Below are 24831 nucleotides of genomic sequence, written 5' to 3' on the forward strand. Positions count from 1 at the left end.
ATTTGGCGGTGAATATTGTAACTCCCAATAAAAAATCGATGAACATTCAGAACTAAAGTCTTCCTCAAAACTTAAATTATTCTCCGATTGATCATCTAGACGGTTGCTCCTTCGACATATATCCAATTCCGATCGTTGAGAATCTAACGATACGCCATCTAATGCTGTTTTGTTCGAATATCTCTGTCTTTTCTCTGAATTTCTTTTAATCTGAGCATCATGACTGCTACTGGTGATACTGTATTTCAACGGTTGATATTCCTTAAGGGAGACTCCATCTCGCACTTGCATTTCAAGGCAATATCGCCCGTCTAACTTAGTAATTAAAACTGTAGGTTTGTCTTTTGCATCCTTCTTAGGTTTTTCAGCTGGTTTCGACTTTATCGAAGTCGCGTCCCGCAATTTCCCTGCATTAAAAATGCGTAGGAGACGCTTAGAAATGGCACCAGGCTTCCACCCATTTTTCACCTGATAATATCATAAGTATTCATTAAATAACATAAAATAGAAAATAAGTATTCAAAAAAAAAGAAAAAAAACGCTTACTTTACGAATCTTCAAAATGAAAAATACTGAAAAACTTCAAGTAAAAGAGAAACAAGAAAACAGAACATAAATAATTTTCATCTTATATAACGTAACAAAATGTAACCTAAAACCATTAACAGATTAACTTAATACACATTACATATTACAACAATAAATTATATGCATCAAATCAAACAATAACTTAAACACAGTAACACACTCAGCCTGCTTGAGTATTAGCACACTTGCTGTTCGCTGACAATGCGAGAAGCTTCTCTATTTGTTGTTGTTTCATCAACTCAGAGTTTATAAACGAATGAAAACACGGTACGTGAAAAGAACTCAAACTAATGCCTTGACCTTTTAAAGTATCTAGCCTCTGTTCGGGTCTAGTATTCTTGAAGTCTTTTAAACGGAAATATGTTTTATTTCCAAACTCATCCATGGCTACAACACCTTTATCGGAGGGTACAGGATGTTTACATTTAACCTTTTCTAAAAGGGAAGTGTAAACGTTATTTGCCACTCTTTGCTCGTTGTTGTCTTTCCTCTTGCTTGACAGAGGACTTTTTGGAATAACAAATGGTTGAGGGATTTTGACATCGTCTCCATGGGCTAGCATGTCTTTTAATGTCGACAGCAAAAGCTTTTTGTCTTGTCCGTGGCCTAAAATACCCATTTTTGATAAGTCCTTCGGTGATGCGTCACCAAAACAACTCCAGCTTGCTTCAGAAGGCTTGTATGTGGGTTTAATACCACTTTTATCGCCCTTTCTGCTCTTCTTTAGTGACGTTATGTTTCGAGATTTTTTATAAAATCTCCATTTTCCTTGGGGATCAATAAAGCCATCAATCCCTACGACCAACCATTTTCCGTTCACCATTTGGAATTTTCCAGTTTCACAATCAACTTGTTCATTATTTGGACCGATGAAATTGTTCGGTGCCCATCGTCCATCCGGAGCAACGTAACCATCGATGTTTATATCCAACCACTTGTGATCAGGACTCCAAAATCCGCCCAGGTCGCTACATTGTTGCTTTCCATCGGGCCCCTTGAAGAACCTAGGAACAGGATTACCATATCTGTCCAAAAGCTTTACTCTGTAATCCAGGTATGTGTATTGGGTGGTGTTGTCAACTTTTAAAACTTTCTTTTTTTTGTAACCCGAATCATAATATGCAACAGGTGGTGTGAATTCAATAAGCCATTCATCAGAATCCGTTTCAGAGGCCATTGTTGAACTATCCGCCGAACATGAACACGATGCATCGATGTTGGCTTTGACTTCGTCCGTAATCGCTGGAAAGCATGGACAGTCAGGACTTTCGGCATCGGGTAAAATACCAAGGGCTTGTTGATAAGTTTTCAAACATATTTCACGGCAAACGTCTTTGAAAGCGCTTTGCACAAATTGCCGCTGGGCTCTTTCAAGGCGTCTTTGTTCTCGTTCTTTTCTTTTCTGTCGCTGCTTATTCTCCTCATCCGTTCTCCCTATGGTGTATGTGACTAGAGGTTTCTCTTCATATGGAACTTGATTCACAGCTCTCGGTTTCGCATATGTTTTCATTGTTTCCATAGTCACAGTGTATTCACCATCTTTCTTTTGTACCACTAGCAAAGGTCTCTTTAAAGGCCTTTTCTTCTTCCCAGTGTCTTTTTTCTTCTTTTTAGTTAAGACATCATCTGGATTTCGTGCTATTCTAAGTAACCTCACTACATGTTTATTTGTGGCTCCTGGCTTCCACATCGGGCGAAACTATGAAAAAAAAAACAAAATAAAAAAAAACAAAGATGTATCACTATTTAGCAAAAAGAAATTATAAGATACCTTCAAGCCTGGCACATTATCAGCTGTCCACAACCATCCCATATTTTTAGGTACTACTCCTAAAGTGCCAGTACAGGGTAAAGCACATTGACTGTGTCCTATCTGAGGGGCTGTAACATAAAAAAGTATTTATGCACAATTAATTTTAGCGCAAAATTTGATGGAAAAAAAAAACAAAGTACGTACGTATACCTTGATATCCGTAGTTGAATTTAAATCTGTCATCTTTATTTTTCTTTTTCCCTTTTTTAGTATCTCTTTCGGATTCTACGCTCTTATCTGGAGCAGCTGACCTTTTGTCTGATGCTGCCGATTTTGAACCTTTACCACTTCTTTGACTGTCGTCCTTCTTTTTACTTTCACTGCCAGATGTACTTAACGTTTTAAGCTTATTTTTATCAACAAGCTTATGGAATATGGGACAGGGGAAAATCTCCTGTCCCTTATGAAGGTCCTCGCCAGTATTTTCGTAACCTCCACATGTGGTACAATACGTTGTTTTCCTTGTAAATCCAAACGTGCACTCACAAGAGCAAAAACATGGACCTTTATCAGTCAAATTAGCGTTAATTTTTCCACTAATTTCGTCAACTGTTTCAATAATATTGCAGCAACCTTTTTGTAGATCAGATAAATCAAGGCGAATCCCGTGGTCTGGTTTACAATTATTTTTTTCAGAATTCGTTTTTTCACATTGGGGATTATCGCATTTTGTAATATTTAGCAAGCCAATTTTTTCTTCCGACAAACTAGGCCGATTGCTGTCAACGGTAAAATAATTAACAGAGTAAACTTGGTTTTTCTTTGGACCATTATCTTCTCCCAATATGTAATTTAGTAGGTCTATTTGTCTTTCGTTCACTAATTCAGATTCATTAGAATTATTTTCTGTGCAAACACTTTCTATAGGTTCATCATTTCTTTCAAAGTTTGAACTTTTATTCAAAATATTACTGCTAGATCGATCCAGATTTTTAACTTCATTAAAATTATCTTTGGATTTATTTATCAGTGACCTTCTACCACTTTTATGTGCGTAATTCAAATGTTTACTATTGAAAGCGGTATTGATTGTATCATTCTTAAAATCGTTAATCAATGGCTTTTTGATAAACGATGTTTTGCTTCCAACTGAAGCGTTTAAAATATTGCACGTATTATCATTTACAAGCGCTAATCGTATATTTACTTTAAAAATCACTATACATTCTGCCGAATGATTAGACGGACCATAGCAATCGGCGGAAAACTGAACAGATTCTGGATTATCCCCATGCAAAAGTTTCGATAAATAATCATATGTCATTGGATCCCACGGTATTTTTGTTTCACCAAATAACTGTGTAGAATTTTCCTTTTTGTATATTAAGATACAAATAGGATTTAACTTTATAGTTTTCATTAGCAATCTAATGTTCATTGGAAATAAAATAGATTGGTACAATTGCTTATTTTCGTCTATTGGAAGTGATTCATCTGATTCATGGCAAACCTTTGATTTTCTAGTTTTCTTTCTCCTGCCCTTGTTACTGCTATGAATACTAGATAAATCTATTGTGAATACATCTGCAAATTTGACTTTAAGAAGGAATTCTTTGTCAGAGCTGCCTGTCTTAAAGCTATTTGCAGTGATCTCAAATAAGAACATCGAATCCGAAAAAGTCATTTTTTAAAAACACTTTCTAATACAGGATTCTTTCTAAATTGCTTTTTGGTAAATCTTTACCACATGATTTTTTCCCTAGAGTAATTCTAACCGAATTGTAAAATAAAATACTTGCAATTTGTTCCGCTGCCTAAATTTATGTGACAAACTGTTTTTATAATTTGTTTGTACTTGACATTTTTTGACAACTGTTTTTAAAGGTTTTTAATTTTATAATGAAGGTCAATATCTGTTTAAGTAAATAATGAATACTTAGGACAAACTGTTCAGCTGAGTTAGCCCAACTTTGAGAAAGAGGCCAATCGTCGAATTTAACTCGGATCGGTAGAAAATTAGGCAGAATTTTCTCATCCCAAATACTGCAATGAGTATTGCCAGTATTGCCACATACAGTGAGAAGAGTCACCCAAGGAGCAATAGAGAAGACTGCTAGGAGTTTCCCTGTGCGATCAAATCTGGAATGATCGAATTCCCATGAACACCATGGTAACTGGCATGCGAGGTTGAAGTGACAGCGGCGGGACACATTGCTCGCAGAACGAATGTCTGCAGGGGTCAAAAAGGGGTCTCGGGTAATGCCCGCGCATCATAAGGTGCAGCATGAGCAGGCCACCCACAACGTGGATCGAAAACCTGTAAAAGGTCGCAGGAATCCACTGGCTGCGGGTGGTGCCTGAGCTAGTTCATCACATTAGTTCCAGTCATTGTGACAAACCTCGGGGTAGTCCTACAAGCAGCAGTGGTAGTCTATAGCCTTATTGACTGACTCAATGGCACAATAGCACAGCGCCCCTGATCCTGAGCTCGTTTATATGAAGTGTATTATTATTATCATTATTTTATTGCTTAGATGGTTATACGAGCTCACAGCCCACATGGTGTTAAGTGGTTACTGGAGCCCATAGACATCTACGACGTAAATCCACCTTGAGATATCAGAGTTCTAAGGTCTCAGTATAGTTACAATGGCTGCCCCGCCCTTCAAACCGAAACGCATTACTGTACTGTTTCAGGGCAGAAATAGGCAGGGTGGTGGTACCTACCCGCGCGGACTCACAAGAGGTCCTACCACCAGTAATTACGCAAATTATAATTTTTCGTATTTGATTTTTATTACACGTTGTTATTCCTTCACCGTGGAAGTCAATCGTGAACATTTGTTGAGTACGTATTTCATTAGAAAAATTGGTACCCGCCTGGGATTCGAACACCGGTGCATCGCTCAGCACGAATGCACCGAACGTCTTTATCCTTTAGGCCACGACGACCTCAAGGACGACGTGATTTGTCTCCGATCATTTAGGCTGATGGTGATGACGGAATTTAATTCTGAGCTCTTCAAATTAGAAATAGGCAGACGAGTCTGCGAAGCAGTCATACATACCAAATTAAACAGCCTTATTATGCAAACAATTAAGATGGAAATATTTTTCGCGCTACTTTACAAGCTGGACTTGAAATTAAACACGCTAAACAGATGACTAGTATCTTGCATTTAAGATGCTTATCAACGGCTTTGATTGTTAGACTAAAACTCATGAGAAACAAGAATAAAACGAAATGATAAAATAGTTTACATCTAATTTAACATTTTGTTAATGATGATTCACGTGTACAATTTGAATAATTCTTACTGAGCGACGAATCATGCATAGTGAAGGGGGAAATTTTCTTTCTGGGTGTATTTGAGGCTCTGTTAGCTTTCATCGGAGGTTTCAACTCTCTCAGATCATCATATATTTCGAGTCCTTGCATTATTTCGCGATATTTAGCTAGTTTTTTGGGATCCATATACGACATTCCTTGGGACTTAGCCGGCGACTTACTTCTAGTATATTTAACAGCAACGTTCATAACAATTGGGTTCTTCGACTTCGGTACCGAATTAGAAACACTTTTCCGTGTTTTATTTTCGTTATTGAAATTAACTTTTGCAGGGAGCGCTTTTTTACTTTTAGCACCGATCTCTGGAGTTATTTGTGGGCTTTTACCCTTTTCATCGAGCTTACTTTTCTGTACCAAGTCAGGTTTAACCTCTTTGATAATTTTTTTATTACCAATAGTCGATGATGTTAAAGTTGATTTTGATTTACCACTCCTAGCTCCTCTCGACTTGGAGTACCACGCCCATTTTCCATCTTTGTCGATGTAGCCATCCACACCAATCTTCAAATTACGTCCATTGCTGTCCGTGAAAAAACCCTCTTCGGCAGAGTAAAACATACCATCGGGTCCGGTAAAGTTCATTGGTACCCAACGATTATCTGGACCTATGTATCCATCTTTGTTTATTTCCATCCAGAAATGATCCGGGCCCCAGAAACCACCTAGATCACTGCATTCTTGTTTCCCATCCGGGCCTTTAAAGAACCTTGGTACAGGACTACCATGTTTATCTACTAATTTAACTTTGTAATCCAAATAAGTGTATTGGGTCTCGTTGTCATTCAAGAGCGGAGGGTGTTTAGCTTTTGCATCCCACTTTGCTGCCGGCGGACTGAATTCGATAGTCCATTCGTCACCATCGGTATCGCTACTGGAAACACTAGCTTCGTCAGAGCAGGAGCACGAGTCAATCGGAGGAGTTAGGTTTTCGAGAGGTTGAGTGCTGCAAGGACAATCTGGATCATTGGGGTTTGGCGGTGGAAGCAAACCTATGGCTTGGTTGTACGCTTTCAAACAAATTTCTTGACATTTATCTCTGAATGTGGACTGTAACAATCTACTCTTTCTTCTCGTTTCTCTACGTTCTTTCCTCTCACGACGTTTTTGTATTTTAACTTTTTCTTCTTCCGTTTTACCAATAGTGTAAACTAGAGGTTGTTTTTCTTCGTAAGGAAATTGGTGAACTAAACGTTCTTTTGAATACTGTTTTAGAACTTCCATCTGTACTGTGTACTCTCCGTCTTTTTTCGTAACCACAATTGTCGGTTTAAGCTCTATCTTTTTCTTTCTTTGCTGCTGGGCTCTCTTTTTCTTGGCTAAAACATCGACACCTTCCCTCAAAGCTCTGTATCTCCTTACCAATATTTTATTAGCTGCTCCTGGTTTCCATTTAGGCCTTGGCTGTAAGTAATTTATTTGTATAATTAAAACTATAAAAGGTTCAATGTTTTGTTTATTCTTGACAACCTTCCAAATATTTGACTAATATAATATTTAAAAAATCTTCTCAAAATTTCGCAAGTAATTTAATTTAAGATTACCTATCTATCTATCACTTAATGCGTGACTATACAAACCACAGAATATTGAAAATATTAAAATTTATTCCACAAAATATTTAACCATTATATTTTAAGCTTTATAAAATATCATTAAGTAAATAACACTGAGCTGCGAATCTTGTACACCTTAAAAAAACTAATGAAATCTCACCTTCATTCCTGGTATGTCTTCTGCCGTCCAATTCCATCCCATGTTCTTTGGAACAGGAGGATATGGATACCTGATTTCCTGTTTCTTTTCAACTACAACTGGTTCTAAAAACAAAAACTTTATTATTTTTATTGATTTATGAAAGAGCCCTTAGGCATCAAAACATGAATACCGTCACCCAACCCGAGACATTGAGTCGAAGTCTCCATTCTTTTTTTTTATTGCTTAAATGGGTGTACGAGCTCACAGCCCACCCGGTGTTAAGTGATTACTGGAACCCATAGACATCTACAACGCATATGCGCCACCCACCTTGAGATATACATTCTAAGGTCCCAGTATAGTTATAACGGCTGCCCAGCCCTTAAAACCGAAACACATTACTGCTTCACGGCAGAAATAGGCAAGATCTTACCACCAATAAATACGCAAATTATAATTTGCGGGTACGATTTTTTTACACGATGTTATTCCTTCACCGTGGAAGTCAATCGTGAACATTTGTGAAGCACATATTTCATTAGAAAAATTGGTACCCGCCTACGGGATTTGAACACCGTTGCATCGCTAGGTATGATTGCACCGGACGTCTTATCCTTTAGGCTACGACGACGATGCTTGGTACCTATGTTACGGCAGCCCCGCTATACCTGAAACGCTGACTACTTTGTAGCACAAATAGGATAGTGCCAGGTCATTATACCATGTTCATCTTCCAAAGGATCTACAACATCCAAGATTATCCAATAAAGTACAAAATTACCATAATACTATATTCTTTGCCTACTTCAACACTGCTGCTAATATACTCGTACATACAAATTTACTAATTGATGGCTTATATGTATAAATAGCGGCAAATATTATTTAACAATTATTATTTCAAGAAAAACTAACGTTCTTCTTCTACATTTGCCGTGAACTTTCCGATTTTCTTCTTCTCTTGTTTAGGTTTTTTTGTTTTAGTCTCTTCTTCCTTTTTGTCTGTAAAACTTTTCGCTGAACGCGAACTGGCCAACTTTTTATCCGATGAAGCTCCAGTCTTGGAAGCTGTAGTTTTCATGCTTTTAAGACTAAGTGTGTCATTCTGCTTCTTCTTTTCATCTTCTTCAGGCCATGGGCTATTAACCTTAATGTATTTTTTGTCATATAACTTATGGTACACAGGGCAAGGGTGAGGCTTAGCAAATTCAGGCTGATCTTTCATATCAGTACCTAAGCTCTCATAGCCACCGCAAACAGCACAATACGTGGTTTTGTTCGAAAATTTAAAATCGCAAACACAATCGCAGTAACAAGGATCATCAGTGTCAACTTTGCTTTTCTTCTGTTGGCTTAAGTCAACAATAAGGTCTTTGACTTTCTCAGCAACATCGCAAGTCTTCACACCACATGAATTGTATATGTTAGCAAGGTCTAGTACAACATCGCTGTCAGCTGGACTTGGGGTCAAATTAGCTTGTTTCGTACGACACGAGGGTGTTTCACATTTGGAGTCGTCTGTATCCTTCGTCATAGCGGCGGAAGAGCAAGCACTTTTTGAGCATAGAGTTTTCTGCGAAGCTTTGACACTCGGGCAGCTACTCGAACAATACTTAAAATTTGAAGATGAAGATGCTGGTGAATTCGTTGCACTTGTTTTGTTATCTTGTCCGTGTTCGACGGTACAGTAATAAACTTGAAAAACTCGTTCACTTGGTTTCTTGAATGGACATTCTTGCCCATCACATTGACTAGCTTCGCTATCACTTTCATCGCACGCTTTTTCGCAGAGAGAATCGCATGATTTCTTTTTAGTTAAAGCTTCCTGCATTTGTTTTACACATGCACACTGAGTAGAAAGACCTTCTAGAGTAGTTCCTTGAGTGAAAGGCCCTTCGTGACGCAAAAACTCTTGTATTTTTGCTGCAAGTGTACACGTTTTGCTGCCACAGGGACCAACTATTTCATTGATATTGAATTCTCTGTTGTCTTCTTCAACTAAATTTTCAATATATGCTCTGATATCTCGAGCGATTCGACAATCAGGCCTGCCACAAGGACCACGTATATTAGCGACGTCAAAATTGACGCGTCCTGTTCCTCCAATTTTGCTTGTATCACCTTTTGTACAGATAGGGCATGGTCCACTCTGTACTTCGTTTCTGAAGTGCTCGGCTAGTTTGCCTTCCGGCCATGCAGTCTCTTTACAATAACATAGCCTATCAATATCAGTAGCTCGAATCCTAGGTCTTATGGTGGGACGAGGAGTTAGCATTCTCATATTATCATTACAAGATATGATTATGTTTCGCACGTAATCAATAATGAAATTAACATCTGGACATTTTTCTGGTGCTTTATATAATGAATCCGGAGGCTTATCGGCTTTCCCCATGCAACAGTAGTCACCTTCCTTAAAGAAACTCAAGTTAGCTCCCGGAGCGTTTTTGTAATCTGCATAAACTATTTTAGTGTCGGTCTTTGGCTTGTCAACGACGTAATTATTGTCTATTTTGTTACTATTTTCTTCGAAAATTTCATCTGTAGTCTTCATGGTACACATGTAAGACGTAGTTTTAGAATTTATACCGGTATAAAGATACTTTTTCACAGCTGGATCTTCTGTCAAAGTCCGAAAAGCCACTGTTACTCTATCAGACAAATACGAAAGCTTTATTTGGATGCCTAATTTTGCCATAAGTTTTGCTGTACCTTCCTCAAACACATTATATTCTTCTTTTAAGGTTACGGGCGGTGGCTCTTGGCAATTGTAGATTTTTTCCAAATAAGACAAAAACATAGGATCCCAGGGAATGAAAGTAGCACCAATGAAAGCCAAATTTTCTTCTTTACTCCAAAGAGAAACTTCCATGGGAAATTTCTTCATATTTTGTAAAAGAAATTCTGCGGTACTCGAGAAGAGTACTGATTGGCCCGACTGTATGGCTGGTTCTGGAGGAGGTTCTTCCACTTTACCTTTACCTTTACCTTTACCTTTCTTTCCTTTTTTAGGAGCAGCTTTTTTCTTTCCCTTTTTCCCTGGTGGTTCGGGCGGTAAAGGCGGTGGTTCCGGCATTGTTATATGCATTTGTTTCGGATCTTTGAGTTCGAGAGAAAATATATCTGCAAAATCACTCCTAATAACCAGATGTCGGCTTTCAACCAAACTCTTTACACTTTCGACGACAACCTCGAATAAAAACATGGCATTGCTAACGGCCATTTTTTAAATACATTAAAATGGGTATACACTTTTTTACATTACAACTTTAAAATTTAGCGATTTTTATTATATTTGTTTTCCTTTTTTTGTTAAAATAACATGTTTATCACAATGACAGGTGAACTATGAAAGTATGAAAATATATTAATAATGTAAAAGATTTTAATCAAAATATTAAAAAGGTTGCTAATATTGAAAATGTGATGAGTTATTGGTTAGATGATTCTATAATTTATTCCGTTATACTCCAGTAAAGATATATTTTATATCTTTATACCTTGAACAGTCTGGTCCGAATAAATGGTACAAGGAAAACATCGCAACATGATGTTAAGGCATCAGTTGATTGTGTATAGACACTGGGTAGTATTAATTATATTACCTATTTTTCACTTCTTTGTCCAATGACTTTCTTAATCCACTGAGGGCTGCTCGTTTTTTTTCTGTGGCTTCGTTATAGTCATGATGGCAGTATCATCCAGAAATGTAGTTATGTTTTTATTTTATTTCGATAACGAACTTACATCACATGTTATAGGACTAGGCTTAGACATTCCTTTGGGGAACTCCAGCCTTAATTTTATCCAGTTACGAATACTAACGAAAGTATACGTATTCGTATGTCTTACTCTATGACTAAGATATTATTCTGCGAGATCATATTGTTTAGATAGCATCTATCGAACTTTATGAATTAAATCTTTCTGCCAAGATCTCAAAAGCTTTCACGACATCTAGCTCCGCTCGTAGTTAAAATAGCCCCTTAGACTACCAACGAGTAAGAAAAAAAAGGAAATTTAGAAATATTGCGTACGCGTAGTATCGCTATATACCTGTTAGAAATGTATGTTCAAGTACAGAGTAATTAAATCGTATCGTAAAGAGAATGTAAAACAAAATTAAATTAAACAAAACAAAAAAAACACTCAACATGAAAAGCGAAAAACAAGTCATATTAGTAGTTATTTCAGGCGGGGATAAGCAAAGAAATAAAACATATTTATATGTATTTTAAACATAGCCATATATAAACACCACCTTTTTTTTTCTTACCTATGCTGATAGCCTTCAGAAGTTATTTCAGCTTCTCCTTGACGTGTAGGTGAGCTCACGGGGCTCAAACCGGGAACGTTGTTAACATTGGCCCTAGCAAGAGCAGTGCTTCGCAGAATCTACCACCGGATCGGAAACGCGACCTACTGAGAAGATCCGGCAAGGAACTCAGTGGGCTGTGTCTACGGGTTAATTCACTCGTCGAGCCGTTCGTCACAAACTACGGGTTCGACGAGGACGGTGACCGGTGCTTGAGGTACCTAAAAGCACCGTTAATGGATCGAGAAGATCCGTAATGACGTGCTTAGGGCGACGTCGACTGTTTACCATTCGGTCTACAGGATCGGGTATGAAACACCACCAATTGAACGATATGCTTTTATAGAAAGCTACTACTACTACTCCTGGCTCCACTGATAAGCTCACAGCTGATTCTCAATTGTATTATTTATCTGTGGATTTTATCAATTTACTGGCTCAAGGGATGTCAAAAGTGATAAGTATCGAACTGAATTGCATCAAACTTTCATGCAAATATCGATTTCGGTATTCATGTTTACAATGAAATTTTAATAAATCGATGCCATTTGAAAGAAGTTATTGATATTGAATACAACATACATTAAACAACTATATAATTCATATCTGATATCAAGAACAACGATAAATAATCTAGTTATTTATAAATCAAACCTAGGGTACTGATAAGTTTTCGTTTCTTCTTCTACTTTCTGAGCATTGCAATTGGCTTCTTGCAATGTAATTGTTGTCGAGTTTATAAAATTCTTCAAATCATTAAATACATACAGTTGTGTTCTGCTATATGAAAAATAATATGCAGCGAAAGTTGAAGTTAACTTATTTGAAATTGTAATCAGTTGGGATGGAATGAAATAAAGGATCAGTAAAGTGTTGTTGCTGCTACTGAGACTTTAGTGGACTTTTTGGAAAAGCCCTAGAAGCCACGTACGGCACCATTCCGCCATTCTCCCGCATTTTGCATTTTATAGAAGCTAAGAAAAAACATTTACAATAATAATTAATATAAACAATTCACATCTGCCAAAAAGTCAATATTCAGTTTATTGGTTAGAAAAAAAAACGTACCTACAAAAAGTTTGTGTAACTTTTCAACGCATCGATCGATCTTATCAAGTATTAAAAATGCCTTAAAATCGATATACATATCGAACTAAAATGAATATAAATCTCGACAGGCCTACTTTGACGTCCAAATGATGAAATGACGCAGTTCACGAAATGTTATGAAATAGATAAAAGTGCCCTTAATCATATTTCAAATAGTTTTTCCACATGATTCTTTTCTTTAGTATAAAAACGTCACACGATGTGTGCTCATGAACTCCTAATGAAATTAATAAAGATGAACACTCCTTATCTTTTATGATAGTTTCTTAAATAGGTAAGTTTTGTTTTACAGAATTTAAAAGGTGTTTGTGTGATATTTTGCACACTTTGTTATGAGTTTTTGTTCCGAAATATCATAATTTCTGTGTCTTAATATAACCGTAACATTCACGTTTATTTCGTGGTAAAAAAATGCAAATTCATAATTCTAAAATATTTCTGTAATTAGGCTAAATAATTGCCAGTGTTTTTTTTAAATAACATTCTTTAAAAATTATAATGAAGTAAAAACCTTAAGAGATAGAGATATTTTTCTCTCCTTCTCCGTCTTCTTTTTGATGATTCAAGTGTGATTGGATGTGATTTTTTAAAACCTAACAAAATGCTTGTGTGATATTTGATTTTATCAATTTTAACACGTTTCGCATATTACATAAAGAGCTAAGTGAATATTTCCTAGTACAATGGACTTCCTTGTGGGCGGTGTAGCGGGAGTGGGTGCTGGTTTCTTCAGCAACCCATTTGATGTTGTGAAGACTCGAATGCAGCTCCAAGGCGAGCTTAGAGCCAGAGGTCAGCATGCAGTCTATTACAAAAACATTCCACATGCAATGTATACAATAGTGAAACATGATGGAATAATAGCACTGCAGAAAGGTTTGGTGCCAGCTCTATGGTTTCAGTTGGTTGTTAACGGAGTAAGGTAAGAAAAAAACACTAGCTATTAATTAATTTTTTTATTTAAAAAAAAAACCATATTATACTATAGTATTTTGTGACTTCATTCAATTTTAGGCTAGGAATATACCAACAAGCAGATAACCATGGCCTTCTAAGAGACAAGCAAAACAATACTAAATTCCTAAACAGTTTACTTTTTGGATGCATAAGTGGTATGTCTGGAGCCTTCTTTGGCAGTCCATTACAGCTTGTGAAGACTCAATTGATGTCATATTCTTCGGATAAAATTGCTGTTGGCACACAACATGCTCATAATGGGATGTTCTTTGCTCTAAGTAAGATATACAAGAAGAATGGCCTATCTGGTTTATGGAGAGGAGCCCATGGAATGATGATGAGAAACTCAATAGGATCGGCTGCCCAGATATCTTCATATGCTGTGTAAGGCAAGATTTTGTTTGTCTGTTCAATTCATGTTTGGTTCTTCCTTATTATATTGAAGAGTGAAAAGCTATTTGGTTTAAGCGACAATCTTGCAACTTTTTGGGAGAGCAATTTCAAGCTTAAATTTTGGAAAAAATTAAACAAAAAAATCTTCACCTATTTGAATTATGTAAACTAAATTGAAGTTCAATTAAAAACAAACTATTGATGCTAATACCAAATAAACACACCTTTAATTACAAAGATATATGTTGCATATTAAGTGAAATATTTCTTAAAACAAATGGCCTTTTACCCCTTGATATAGTAATGTCATTAATTGATTGTTTACGAACAGACAATTCCATCATCTTTCCTATTACCGATTTTAGTTTCATTAATGTTAAATATAAAAAACTTCTTCACTGCTGTTGTTGTTTAATTTAGTTTTAGTAATTTAATTAATAGATCATAAGTTAATAAGGATTTTATTTTGTTATATTAGATTTATCTTTGCTGTCAATGCTGATGACAAATAAACGAAAAATTTGTGATTTTAATCTAGATTAAATCCATTCATTAAAAAGCATAATGGAACAGTTTCCTAACATGACAGATTACTTGGTCATGTTGGTGATAGATCATCAATGGCAATATATATTTAACATTCTTAATTTGACTAATATTATTTGCTCTGCATGCAATTTAAAATCAGCTGACAGGTGGGATGTCTACCATAACTAAGGGTTACACAAAAATTCCTTAGAATAACAACAAAACATTCTCAAGATTGGAAGCTTTTAAATTCTGTAAAAATCGCATCAATACATTTGTTGTTTTTATCTATTTCAATTTGTGTATTAATGTCATATCTGATCATCGATCATCAGATTCTCATTCATTTTTATGAGATATATTATTATGATTTTCTGCTTAAATTAAGATATTGCTTCATTCCATTTTCTACTCTCCATTACGCCTTGTATAAATAAAACATTAACAAATTGTTTTAGATGCAAAGAATGGATGGACAATAACAACATGTTCCAACAATCAAAATACCTCTCTGCATTTGTTGCAAGCAATATCGGTGCCCTCGTGAAGACTGTATGGTTAACACCCATGGATGTTATAATGACCAGACTGTATAATCAAAGTAAGAACTTATTTTCTCTGTTAATACTCAGTCATATGAGCTTATTTCAAGTGTTTTTTGAAATTTTATTTTATGAAAATATATGAACAGCCCCAAACTAGGACGCCTCCCCGTCGAACCCGCCGCTTGCGACGAAGGGCTCGGCGAGTAAATTAACCCACAGACACAGCCCACTAAGTTTCTCGCCGAATCTTCTCAGTGGGTGGCGTTTCCAATCCGGTGGTAGATCCTGCGAAGCACTGCTCTTGCTAGAGTTAGTGTTAGCAACGTCGTCAGGTTTAAGCCCCGTGAACTCACCTTCTTGTTAGGTTACGCTGACATCAAGGCTATCCTCTCAAGCTCTCTCTAATCTCATCTCTCATGGCCTTGAGAGGCTATCAGCTTCGCCCTGACGTGTAGGTGAGCTCACGGGGCTCAAACCGGAGTGTTGCTAACACTGGCCCTAGCAAGAGCAGTGCTTCGCAGAATCTACCACCGGATCGGAAACGCGACCCACTGAGAAGATCCGGCGAGAAACTCAGTGGGCTGTCTGTGGGTTAATTCGCTCGTAGAGTCCTTCGTCGCAAGCGACGAGGACGGTGACCGGTGCTTGTGGTACCTAAAAGCACCTTTAATGGATCGGAATCAATCTCTCGTCTTGTATTAATGTTACACAACAATATAATCAAAGCATATCCTCTAAGAGTCTGTCCTGAATTGAATATAAAGTGCATAAAAATGCTTAAAACACACAATTTGTTTCTAGACGTGGACGCTAGCGGCAATGGCGTCCTCTACAAAGGTATAATAGACTGCGCTCAGAAGATAACCAAAACTGAAGGGATCCCGGCCTTCTATAAAGGTATGGGCCCTTCGTACTTACGGCAAGCCCCGCACACAGTGCTACTGCTAGTATTCTGGGACATCCTCAAAGATCTACAAAAAAAAATAACGAACGAATCTAATATTATAAAAAACGAAAAACGATTGAAAAGTTAATGTGTCAAATTAGAATATCGTCTTTCACTTGCTTGTGATGTTTTACATATGGAGGGTAGAGGTAAAGAGAACCGTCTCTGAGTGTAAAAAGTGTCCGTTAAAATCTGCTAAATGAGGGTGGCGCTACAGTAGCAACCGGGTAAATTTTAAGAATGGCGCTGAAAGTTATTAGAATAAGATAGAGAAATAAAAAAGGACGAAAGAACTGTAAGCACTACAAAATCACAAAAAGTATTTTATTTAAAGCTGATGAGAAAATGCAATCGATGTCTCCACGTTTTACCACAGCAATAATTTTAGGTTATATTGACGAAATTAATTTAGACTACGTAAACATGTGAGGTCTTGTATATTACACTGTCGCTAACTACTCTAATCATTAAATATATTAAATTTCCTAACTCGGCGTACTTCAATCAGTTAACAACTGCTCAATTCATATTATACCTTGTGCCTATGCTAGCGCCATTCTGGAGGATTTTTGAACTGTTATTTAGTGCTGAAAGTGGGACACTTTTTCAAGCTTCCTCCCATATGAGACTGTTCTCCTTACCTCTACCCTCCATAGTTTTACAGCATTGTCTTACAGCAATACAACTTAGACTTAATAATTTTTGGGCTGTTCTTTCGATACTAGGTTTGAACTCTTACAGGTTCATACATACACTCAAGTAGTTTACAACCAAGCCTTTTTGCCGCCCAAATTTTAGACTTGAAACAAAAAATCTGATTTAGTACTTAGCATTTTTATATTATATATTGTATTATTTATTTATTTTAAACGTCTACAATCCTTTATGCATCAATAGGTGTTCATAGTTCATTTAATATTACAGTTTACCAAAGGTCACTTTGATACGGCGTGTCAAATATTCAAATATAAACTGATATAAAATACTACATACTACATGTATTTAATCAGAATATTGTAGTTATTGGATCTATCGATATCTATCTATCTTTCAGTCCACATAGGTCCAATGCTGGACATAGGACTAGCTCAGCCTCACCATAAAAACTATGAAAACCTAAACCTAAAATATGATAAGTAGTGCAAAAATAATGTTGAAGACAAACATATGGTTCGGTCTTCACATATAATAAAATAGCTTTAATAGGTAGTTCAAAGTTAAATACTCTACTTGAAGAATAATTCAAAACTTGACAGTTATAAAGTGTGGTTATAAAAGCAGGAAGTAATCTGTGTCATTTAACACCTCTAACAATATTTGATTTCAAAATCAGCATGTCAAAATGCAACGGCAATCAACTTAAAAAGTATATCGCGCGTATATAATAAGTAAAATATAGTATATTATAATACTTTGAACACCGAGGTATTATAAAATGTAATTCGTTTTACAGAATCTCAAAGAAATTTAAAAGCTTATTAAATTACTTAAAACGGATTATTTTAAATCAGATAACATGAAAGGCTTGCAGTTAGAATCATTATGCTTCATCAAATAACCAGTGTAATCCACGCGATTTCTTTATCAAGATATTAGTGGGCCTTTAATTTATAGTTGGAACATTTGAGGCTCGCAACGAATATTTTAAGTTGTACATGAGTATATAAGTGACTTTAACGGTTTTATTGATATCCATGCGACCTTTAAAATAAAATTTCGTTAATAAAATATATCAAAAACATACGTAGTCGTAACTGCTGAAAAAAAAATCTCGAACAATGTCGTTAACAGTTTTAAAAAAAAACGATCATTTTTGTCGATACTTGTCTTAGAATTGACTTAATTGATTTTAAAAGCTGAATCTCTGTGACTGCAGAGCACATGCTAATACTAGCCGCTACTGTATCATACAGTATGTTTTTTTTTTTTTAAGTATCAACGCTTCATTATGTATAGATATATCTCTAATTATGATCAAACAACACTAAAGCTTTTATGTGATTGTAATTTTATTTTAATTCTATATATATCAGTGTATTGAATAATCTAGCATTCTTTAATGGATTTTAAAATTCATAAATTCTTAGTTCAATAAGTAGCTCGAAGTGGTTGCGCCAATATTGTACATCGCCAAATTTTTATCGCATACTCAGTTCTCACAGATCTTTCTATGTGAAAGGATACGCAATTTTGATTTTATTTAATAAGGCTCCCTTATTAATATTGTTATTAATAATAATAATAATAATAATGGACGAAATCAAAATCATCACAATCACAAAAGCGCTTGAAAAATATTCATTCATAGATCTTATTGAAGATGTAATCAGATCATATAGTTCAGATCTATAAGTATAATATAGATAGATATAATTACCAAGTATATTAGATTAGTATTGCATTAGTACCTGTGATAGAATAGCCTGCCGTTAGTTACGCAAATCAGTGTATGAAAAAAGTATTATTATGATTCCTATAATTTTTTTAATAGAATCTAATTAGTCTGTAGTCTCGTAAATTACAATCTCATAATATATTAAAGTGAATATTTAGCATTTAACTGAAAGTACAAATCGATAATTTTTAATAGCTGAACCCAAATTACGATTATTTTTTACTTGTTACAATATGAAAACTGTAAATGATGTACAGATTTACCGTCAAAGTATTTTATGAATATTAGAAAAAAATATATAGAACCATTAAAATTAATCAGAAATATTTATTAAAGACCATAAGGACGTGATACATGATACAAGGATATGATATGTTGATAATAATTTAATATCCAGATGTTGGTCATAATTAATAATCGTACTACATAAAACATATGTCAATAATAGACTTATTCACGTAAACCATAGTTTTATTATCTAAGATTCCGACAATTATCTACAGAAGGTAATCAACCTTACGCAATTCAGATAAGTATTTTTTTACAATACAGACTTCAACTTAATTCAGAATACATTTTCAAGATGAGATTATTTGATTATTAGTCAACTTTTTTATCTGTTTTATTTAGTACATAATATACGCCTAAGGCATCCAAATACAACGTTCCTAAACATCAAAGCTGTTACCTATAAAGTTTAAAATTTTAAAACGCAATACTTTTTAATTATTTTAAATTAAAGATCCATATTTTATTAATAGATAGTTCATTCGTAAATAGCAGATTGTAATTTAAACAAAAAAACATATGCTTTCAAATGTTTTCCGAATTTCCCGCCGAAATACTCGAAACTGTCATTTGACGTTAAACGTCACATTTACCTAATGTCGGTTGATGTAATTAACAGAACCTTTCACTGTAATCTTGAAAAGTCACGTGTAATGTAACAAAGTTGCGTTCACTCTCGCTCTAGTAACGTGCGGCAATTTTTGTTGATTTGTTGTTGAGTTGATTCTTTGTTAATTTCCGGTGTGAGCTATTTATTATTAGAATTGTTAACTTTTATACCAAACACGAAAATCTTTGGTCGTCTGCAAAACTATTTACAAAAATATTTGTTAATATTTTTATGTTGTTGAATAGTGTTTAAGTTGTTAATAGCCGAGCTAATTGAATAAAATTGTCAATATAACTATATTGTTGTGTTGTAATTTTATATGTTAAATAAATTTGTTGAATCATATTCTGTTGTTTATTTTAAAACTTTATGAAATAAATTTTAAGGATCGTCTACTGTGGTTGGCGCTACGAATCTTCCTATTCATGGAAAAAACTATAAATGCTTCCGAGAGATTTGTGTTACCAATATCATCAAATCATTAAATAACTAATTTTAATTGTTTTCAAATGGTCATTAAGACTATTTTTGGAATAAGATTTCGTTGAATCATTGTTTTAATAATTTTAATATAGTTTAGAGGTCAACGACAAAAACTATTATATAAAGGGATAAAAAAATTAAATCCCTATGCTTGTGACGTCAGATTTATCTGAATTTGTTTTTATAAGATACTAGCGACCCGCCCTCGCTTCGCTTCGGAAACATTAAAACACACATGAAACCAAAAAAAAAAAATAAAAAAAAAATTAAAAAAAGTAGCCTATGTTCATCAGGGACAATGTCGGCTTCTAATGGAAAAAGAATTTTTCAAATCGGTCCAGTAGTTTCGGAGCCTATTCGAAACAAACAAACAAACAAATCTTTCCTCTTTATAATATTAGTATAGATATAGACTAGTCAAAAAATGGCTACGCTGTGAATATTGCTGAATTAAAAAAAAACGCGCTTGTTATTACCTACTACTTTCGATGACGCTCTTTCAGAAACAATCTGGGAAATGCCAACTTTTAGCTGAACTAGATGAGACGGACCGAAAACAAAACCAAACGAGTTTACCAACAAATATTATTCCCTTGTCTATTGAACAGCAACAAACTAAGTTTCTGCGGATATCTACTAGTTGGACTAGCTATTAACAGTGCTAATCTTATGTCTCAGTTTAGGTAGCAGTGGGGTCAGGTCACTATTAAACGTCTAATGGGCTGTCTGCAAATGCCCTTCTTAGCAAAAGAAAGATCTTAGAAGAAATATGCTTATCATCAAACCTGAATACACTGCCACAATTTGCTCAATGCTACTATAGTAATATCTACGAGTATACACGCGTCACACAATTTAACTGTTGCATTTCCAGGAACAATTTCGCAAAATGGCTGCCAGACAAGATGGCGTCGGCCGTGACGTCACAGATCTTTTGATGGGTGGAGTTTCTGCTATGTTCGCAACAATGTTCACAAACCCTATAGAGGTGGTAAAGACTAGACTTCAACTACAAGGAGAAATGAAAGCTAGAGGCCACCATGCTGTGTTTTATAAAAACGTACCTCACGGGCTGTTTGTGATAGCTAGAACTGAGGGTATGGCTGCTCTACAAAGTGGATTACCGGCTATGCTTGGGTTCCAGTTCTTTTTGAACACATTTCGGTGAGAATTTTATCGATGTCATAAATTTTGTATATGTCGACGGGTGAAGGCTATTTGGCTAAAACGACATTGTTGCAACTTTACAGGAAAGCCATTTAACGTTGAAAATTTGGTAAAAACATAATTAAAAAAAAAAACTTCTTGAGCTATTTGAATGTGGTAAGCATAATTAAAGTTCAATTAAAAGTATCGAATTGTTGATACTAATATCAAATGAAACGGACTTTTAATTACAAAAAGAAATGTCGCGCATTAAACGAAGTCTAGCTTAAACGAAATAGCCTTTTACACCTCGATATGCAATCCTGTTTGCTTTATAATAACACGCTATTTATGCAACATATATACCGGTGTTTTCCAATGTGGAGCCCACGCCCCACAAGGGGGCAATCGCACTAGATTAATATAGACAATCTGTATTCAAATTATTTTAAATTTGAATTTCAGTTTTTAGTTATTTTTTTTTAAACATTACTTACTGTAATATGTGTGTTCTGATAAAAATTTCGTAGTGATTTCTTCCTAAAACCTATCATTTATGTTTCTTAAGTGAACAAATCAATTTTTTATGTTAAAAATGATGTATGGGGGGCCAAAAAATTTTAGTTACGGTGGGGCATAACAAAAAAATTTGGGAAACACTGATCTATACCGTATGTTGGTTTGTTAGGTTGGGCGTTTACCGTATCAGCGAACGACGTGGGCTAACCACGGACAAGTCGGGGCGCACTTCAATCATCAAAGGTGCAACGGCTGCGGGAATAGGTGGAGCCCTTGGATCTATAGCTGGCACCCCGTTCTTCTTGGTGAAGACGAGGCTCCAAGCTCAAGCTGCCAGGGCTATAGCTGTTGGCCACCAGCACCAGCATGCTGGCACCGCGGGGGCTTTAGCTGACATTTATAGACGAGAAGGTATTAAAGGTACGAACTCGAAACAAATAATAGGAGGTTGACAATAGGAAGGTGACGTCAAAAACATTTATTTAATGAAGACAGATTTATTGTTTAAATTAGTGTAAGGTCTTAGTTTTTACAGTAAGTACAACGACTACCCTACCCTTCAAACCGAAACGCATTACTGCTTCACGGCAGAAATAGGCAGATGGTGGTGGTGGTATTTACGTTGTAGATGTCTATGGGCTCCGGTAATCACTTAACACCAGGTGGTCCGTGAGCTCGTCCACACAACAAAGCAAAAAATAAATAAATAAAAACTTAATCGTCATACATTCCGGTTCGAAGGAAGAAAGTTTTTATGTATAAAATAATTGACATACGATTTCATATTAAAAATATTACATACGATGTTTATTATTAATATTAAATAGGAGATGTATGGAAATGGTAATGCAAGATAAAGGGGTAAGAGGTCGACCGAAGAAGACATGGATAGAGTGTGTGAATGACGATATGAAAGAGAGAGGAGTGAGTGTTGAGATGACGGCTGATAGAAGAGAATGGAAGAGAAAAAATCGCTGTCCCGACCCCACCTAGTGGGATAAGGTGAGTATAAAAAAGCTTCAGTAGACGTAGACGCAGAAACGGCAAGTGACATCGGTCAGAGCCCGGTCATCGTTCTCGTCGAACCCGTCGATTGCGACGAAGGGCTCGACGAGTAAATTAACCCACAGTCACAGCCCACTGAGTTTCTCGCCGGATCTTCTCAGTGGGTCGCGTTTCCGATCCGGTGGTACATTCTGCGAAGCACGGCTCTTGCTAGGGTTCGTGTTAGCAACGTCGTCAGGTTTGAACCCCGTGAGCTCACCTACTAGTTAAGGTTACGCTGAAATAGCCTCTCAAGGCTATCGGTAGGAATAAAAAAGTCATAGCTAATCATATCCTAATTATAGCCCGGTAACGATTTACGACTTTTTGACAGGTTTGTTCAGAGGAATCTACCCTCAAATACCGCGAGGCGCTGTGGGCAGCAGCTCGCAAATGGTCAGCTTCACCTATGCGAAAGAATGGCTTCGGGCACACGACGTGTTTGTGACGTCACCGCTGGCGCTGTCCTTCGCCGGCGCAAACCTCGGCGGCCTCGTGATGACGCTGTGCTTGAACCCTTTCGACGTTGTCGCTACTAGATTGTCTAATCAAGGCAAGTTGGCCTCAGAACTTTTTCTTAGGTGAACCGACCCTTTCCCCCCCTTTCCCCTCCTTTTTCCTCCTATTCGCTGGTAGCCTAAGGGGCTATTCCAGCTACGGCCCGACGGGTAGGTGAGCTCACGGGCTCAACCTCATCCGGCGAGAAACTCAGTGGGCTGTGTCTATGAGTTAATTCGCTTGTCGAACTCTTCGTCGTAATCGACGATTTCGAAGAGGACTTTTTTTTCTCCCTACTTAATAGTTGGTAGTGGGGCTATTCCAACTTCACGCGGACCAATATGTGTGCTCACGGGCTCAACCTGAGAGAATTGCTATAACTAGCCCTAGCAAGCGCAGTGCTTCGCTGAATCTACCACCAAATCGGAATCGTGACCCATTAAGAAGATCCGACGAGAAACTCAGTGAGCCATGTCTATGGAGAGTTGACTATCACAATAAATTAATGAATATTAAAAATCTAAATTTCAAATTCGATGCTCGAATCCCGTATTCAGATACTAAAGCTTTAATGATATACGTAATTAACATTCACTCAGCAATAACTGTCATGATGAGGGAATAAAATTTTCTAATAAAAAAAAACCTACAAAACGTATATTTTGCGTAATTACTGATGGTAGGGGGTTTTGTGAGCCCGCATAGATAGGTACTTCGACAAAGAGTTCGCCGTGCAACCTAACCCATGAATCAGCTCGCTGAGTTTCTCGCCGGATCTTCTCAGCGGGTCGCGATTCCGATCCGGTAGTAGATTCATTCGCGAAGCAGCTACTCTTGAGTTGTTAGGTCTCCTTCAGAGGCGCTCGGGCAGCTGTTAGCAAATCCCACCCCTCCTGGCTGAGCCTTTGCTCGCCCACCTGTCCTGGTGAAACTGGAAAGGCCTCCGGGCCACCAGTAATCCTTCAATCATAAAAAAAAAAAGATAGGTACTGCCATCTGGTCTACTGCTGCTGAGAAACAGCGTAACTTCGACCTAATATCAATGGTTTCCAGTAACCACTTAATATTAAGCGAGCCGTGAGCGAATTCGCCAATTAATACAATAAATAAAACAAGACTCTCAAAACGTATGTACACAGCTGTGGACGCCAACAACCGCGGGCGGCTGTACCGTGGGATGATCGACTGCTTCGTCAAGATGGTGAGGTCCGAAGGCGCTTCTTCCCTGTACAAGGGAGTCGGGGCCAACTACATGAGACTCGGGCCGCACACCGTCCTGCTGTTGGTGTGCTGGGACCAGCTTAAGATATTAGAAGACTACTTAAGGAAGTAGTAACCTATTTATTGTTATGGCAATACTAATGTTTTTTTTGACAGGTATCACTATTAAATAGTAATACGGACTATTAAATATATCTGTATGTACAGTTTTAATATTTAATGTTGGAAACGATTTATATGAATTATTAAAAATAATTATGTATTAAACAATTATTTTATTATAAATAAACAATTATTATATTTTATTGCTTCTAAACAGTAAACGTATCGGTCCTGAGAAATTTATTTGGTATTGTAAAAAAAAACCTGCAAAATATATTTTTTTTAATCACAAAAAGCAAACAGACTTTAGCACAAAATTATCCTAAGGAATAACAAAACGAATTCT

The 24831-nt window shown here is 36.3% G+C and overlaps 3 protein-coding genes and 1 long non-coding RNA gene across 7 annotated transcripts; 1 reads left to right on the forward strand and 3 right to left on the reverse strand.

Moving 5' to 3' along the window:
* Positions 1-617: 617 nt before the first annotated feature.
* On the reverse strand, positions 618-4209 carry LOC101740379 (uncharacterized). 2 transcript variants are annotated; one of them, XM_004930302.5, is made up of 3 exons: positions 2552-4209; positions 2360-2469; positions 618-2287 (listed from the first exon to the last, which is right to left on the reverse strand). In XM_004930302.5, the coding sequence occupies exons 1-3, from the start codon at positions 4023-4025 to the stop codon at positions 749-751; spliced, it is 3123 nt and encodes a 1040-aa protein (XP_004930359.2). In that variant the 5' UTR covers positions 4026-4209; the 3' UTR covers positions 618-748. The 2 variants fall into 2 exon arrangements, with proteins under 2 accessions (XP_004930359.2, XP_021206460.2); XM_021350785.3 differs by having other exon boundaries at positions 2546-4209.
* A 1380-nt stretch (positions 4210-5589) lies between these two features.
* Positions 5590-11366, reverse strand: LOC101740511 (uncharacterized). The gene is made up of 3 exons (XM_004930303.5): positions 8301-11366; positions 7404-7507; positions 5590-7091 (listed from the first exon to the last, which is right to left on the reverse strand). Exons 1-3 carry the CDS (start codon positions 10606-10608, stop codon positions 5610-5612), a joined length of 3894 nt encoding a protein of 1297 aa, XP_004930360.2. The 5' UTR covers positions 10609-11366; the 3' UTR covers positions 5590-5609.
* Positions 11367-12210: 844 nt separating this feature from the next.
* On the reverse strand, positions 12211-12922 carry LOC110385923 (uncharacterized). The gene is made up of 2 exons (XR_002431173.3): positions 12769-12922; positions 12211-12674 (listed from the first exon to the last, which is right to left on the reverse strand). It is a non-coding gene; the product is annotated as an uncharacterized LOC110385923 (long non-coding RNA).
* On the forward strand, positions 12773-24650 carry LOC101736062 (solute carrier family 25 member 35). Of its 3 annotated transcripts, none has more exons than XM_038013227.2 (5): positions 12773-13084; positions 13490-13732; positions 13825-14151; positions 15147-15289; positions 16035-19817. In XM_038013227.2, the coding sequence occupies exons 2-5, from the start codon at positions 13494-13496 to the stop codon at positions 16265-16267; spliced, it is 942 nt and encodes a 313-aa protein (XP_037869155.1). In that variant the 5' UTR covers positions 12773-13084; positions 13490-13493; the 3' UTR covers positions 16268-19817. The 3 variants fall into 3 exon arrangements, 2 of the variants coding, with proteins under 2 accessions (XP_037869155.1, XP_037869156.1); XM_038013228.2 differs by lacking the exons at positions 13490-13732; positions 13825-14151; positions 15147-15289; positions 16035-19817 and adding exons at positions 20830-21119; positions 21790-22040; positions 22999-23217; positions 24302-24650 and having other exon boundaries at positions 12782-13084; XR_009973959.1 differs by lacking the exons at positions 13490-13732; positions 13825-14151; positions 15147-15289; positions 16035-19817 and adding exons at positions 20830-21119; positions 21790-22040; positions 22999-23871; positions 24149-24650 and having other exon boundaries at positions 12945-13084.
* Positions 24651-24831: the final 181 nt, after the last annotated feature.

This window comes from Bombyx mori, chromosome 10 (genome assembly GCF_030269925.1).
Source record: "Bombyx mori chromosome 10, ASM3026992v2".
Classification (NCBI taxonomy): domain Eukaryota; kingdom Metazoa; phylum Arthropoda; class Insecta; order Lepidoptera; family Bombycidae; genus Bombyx; species Bombyx mori.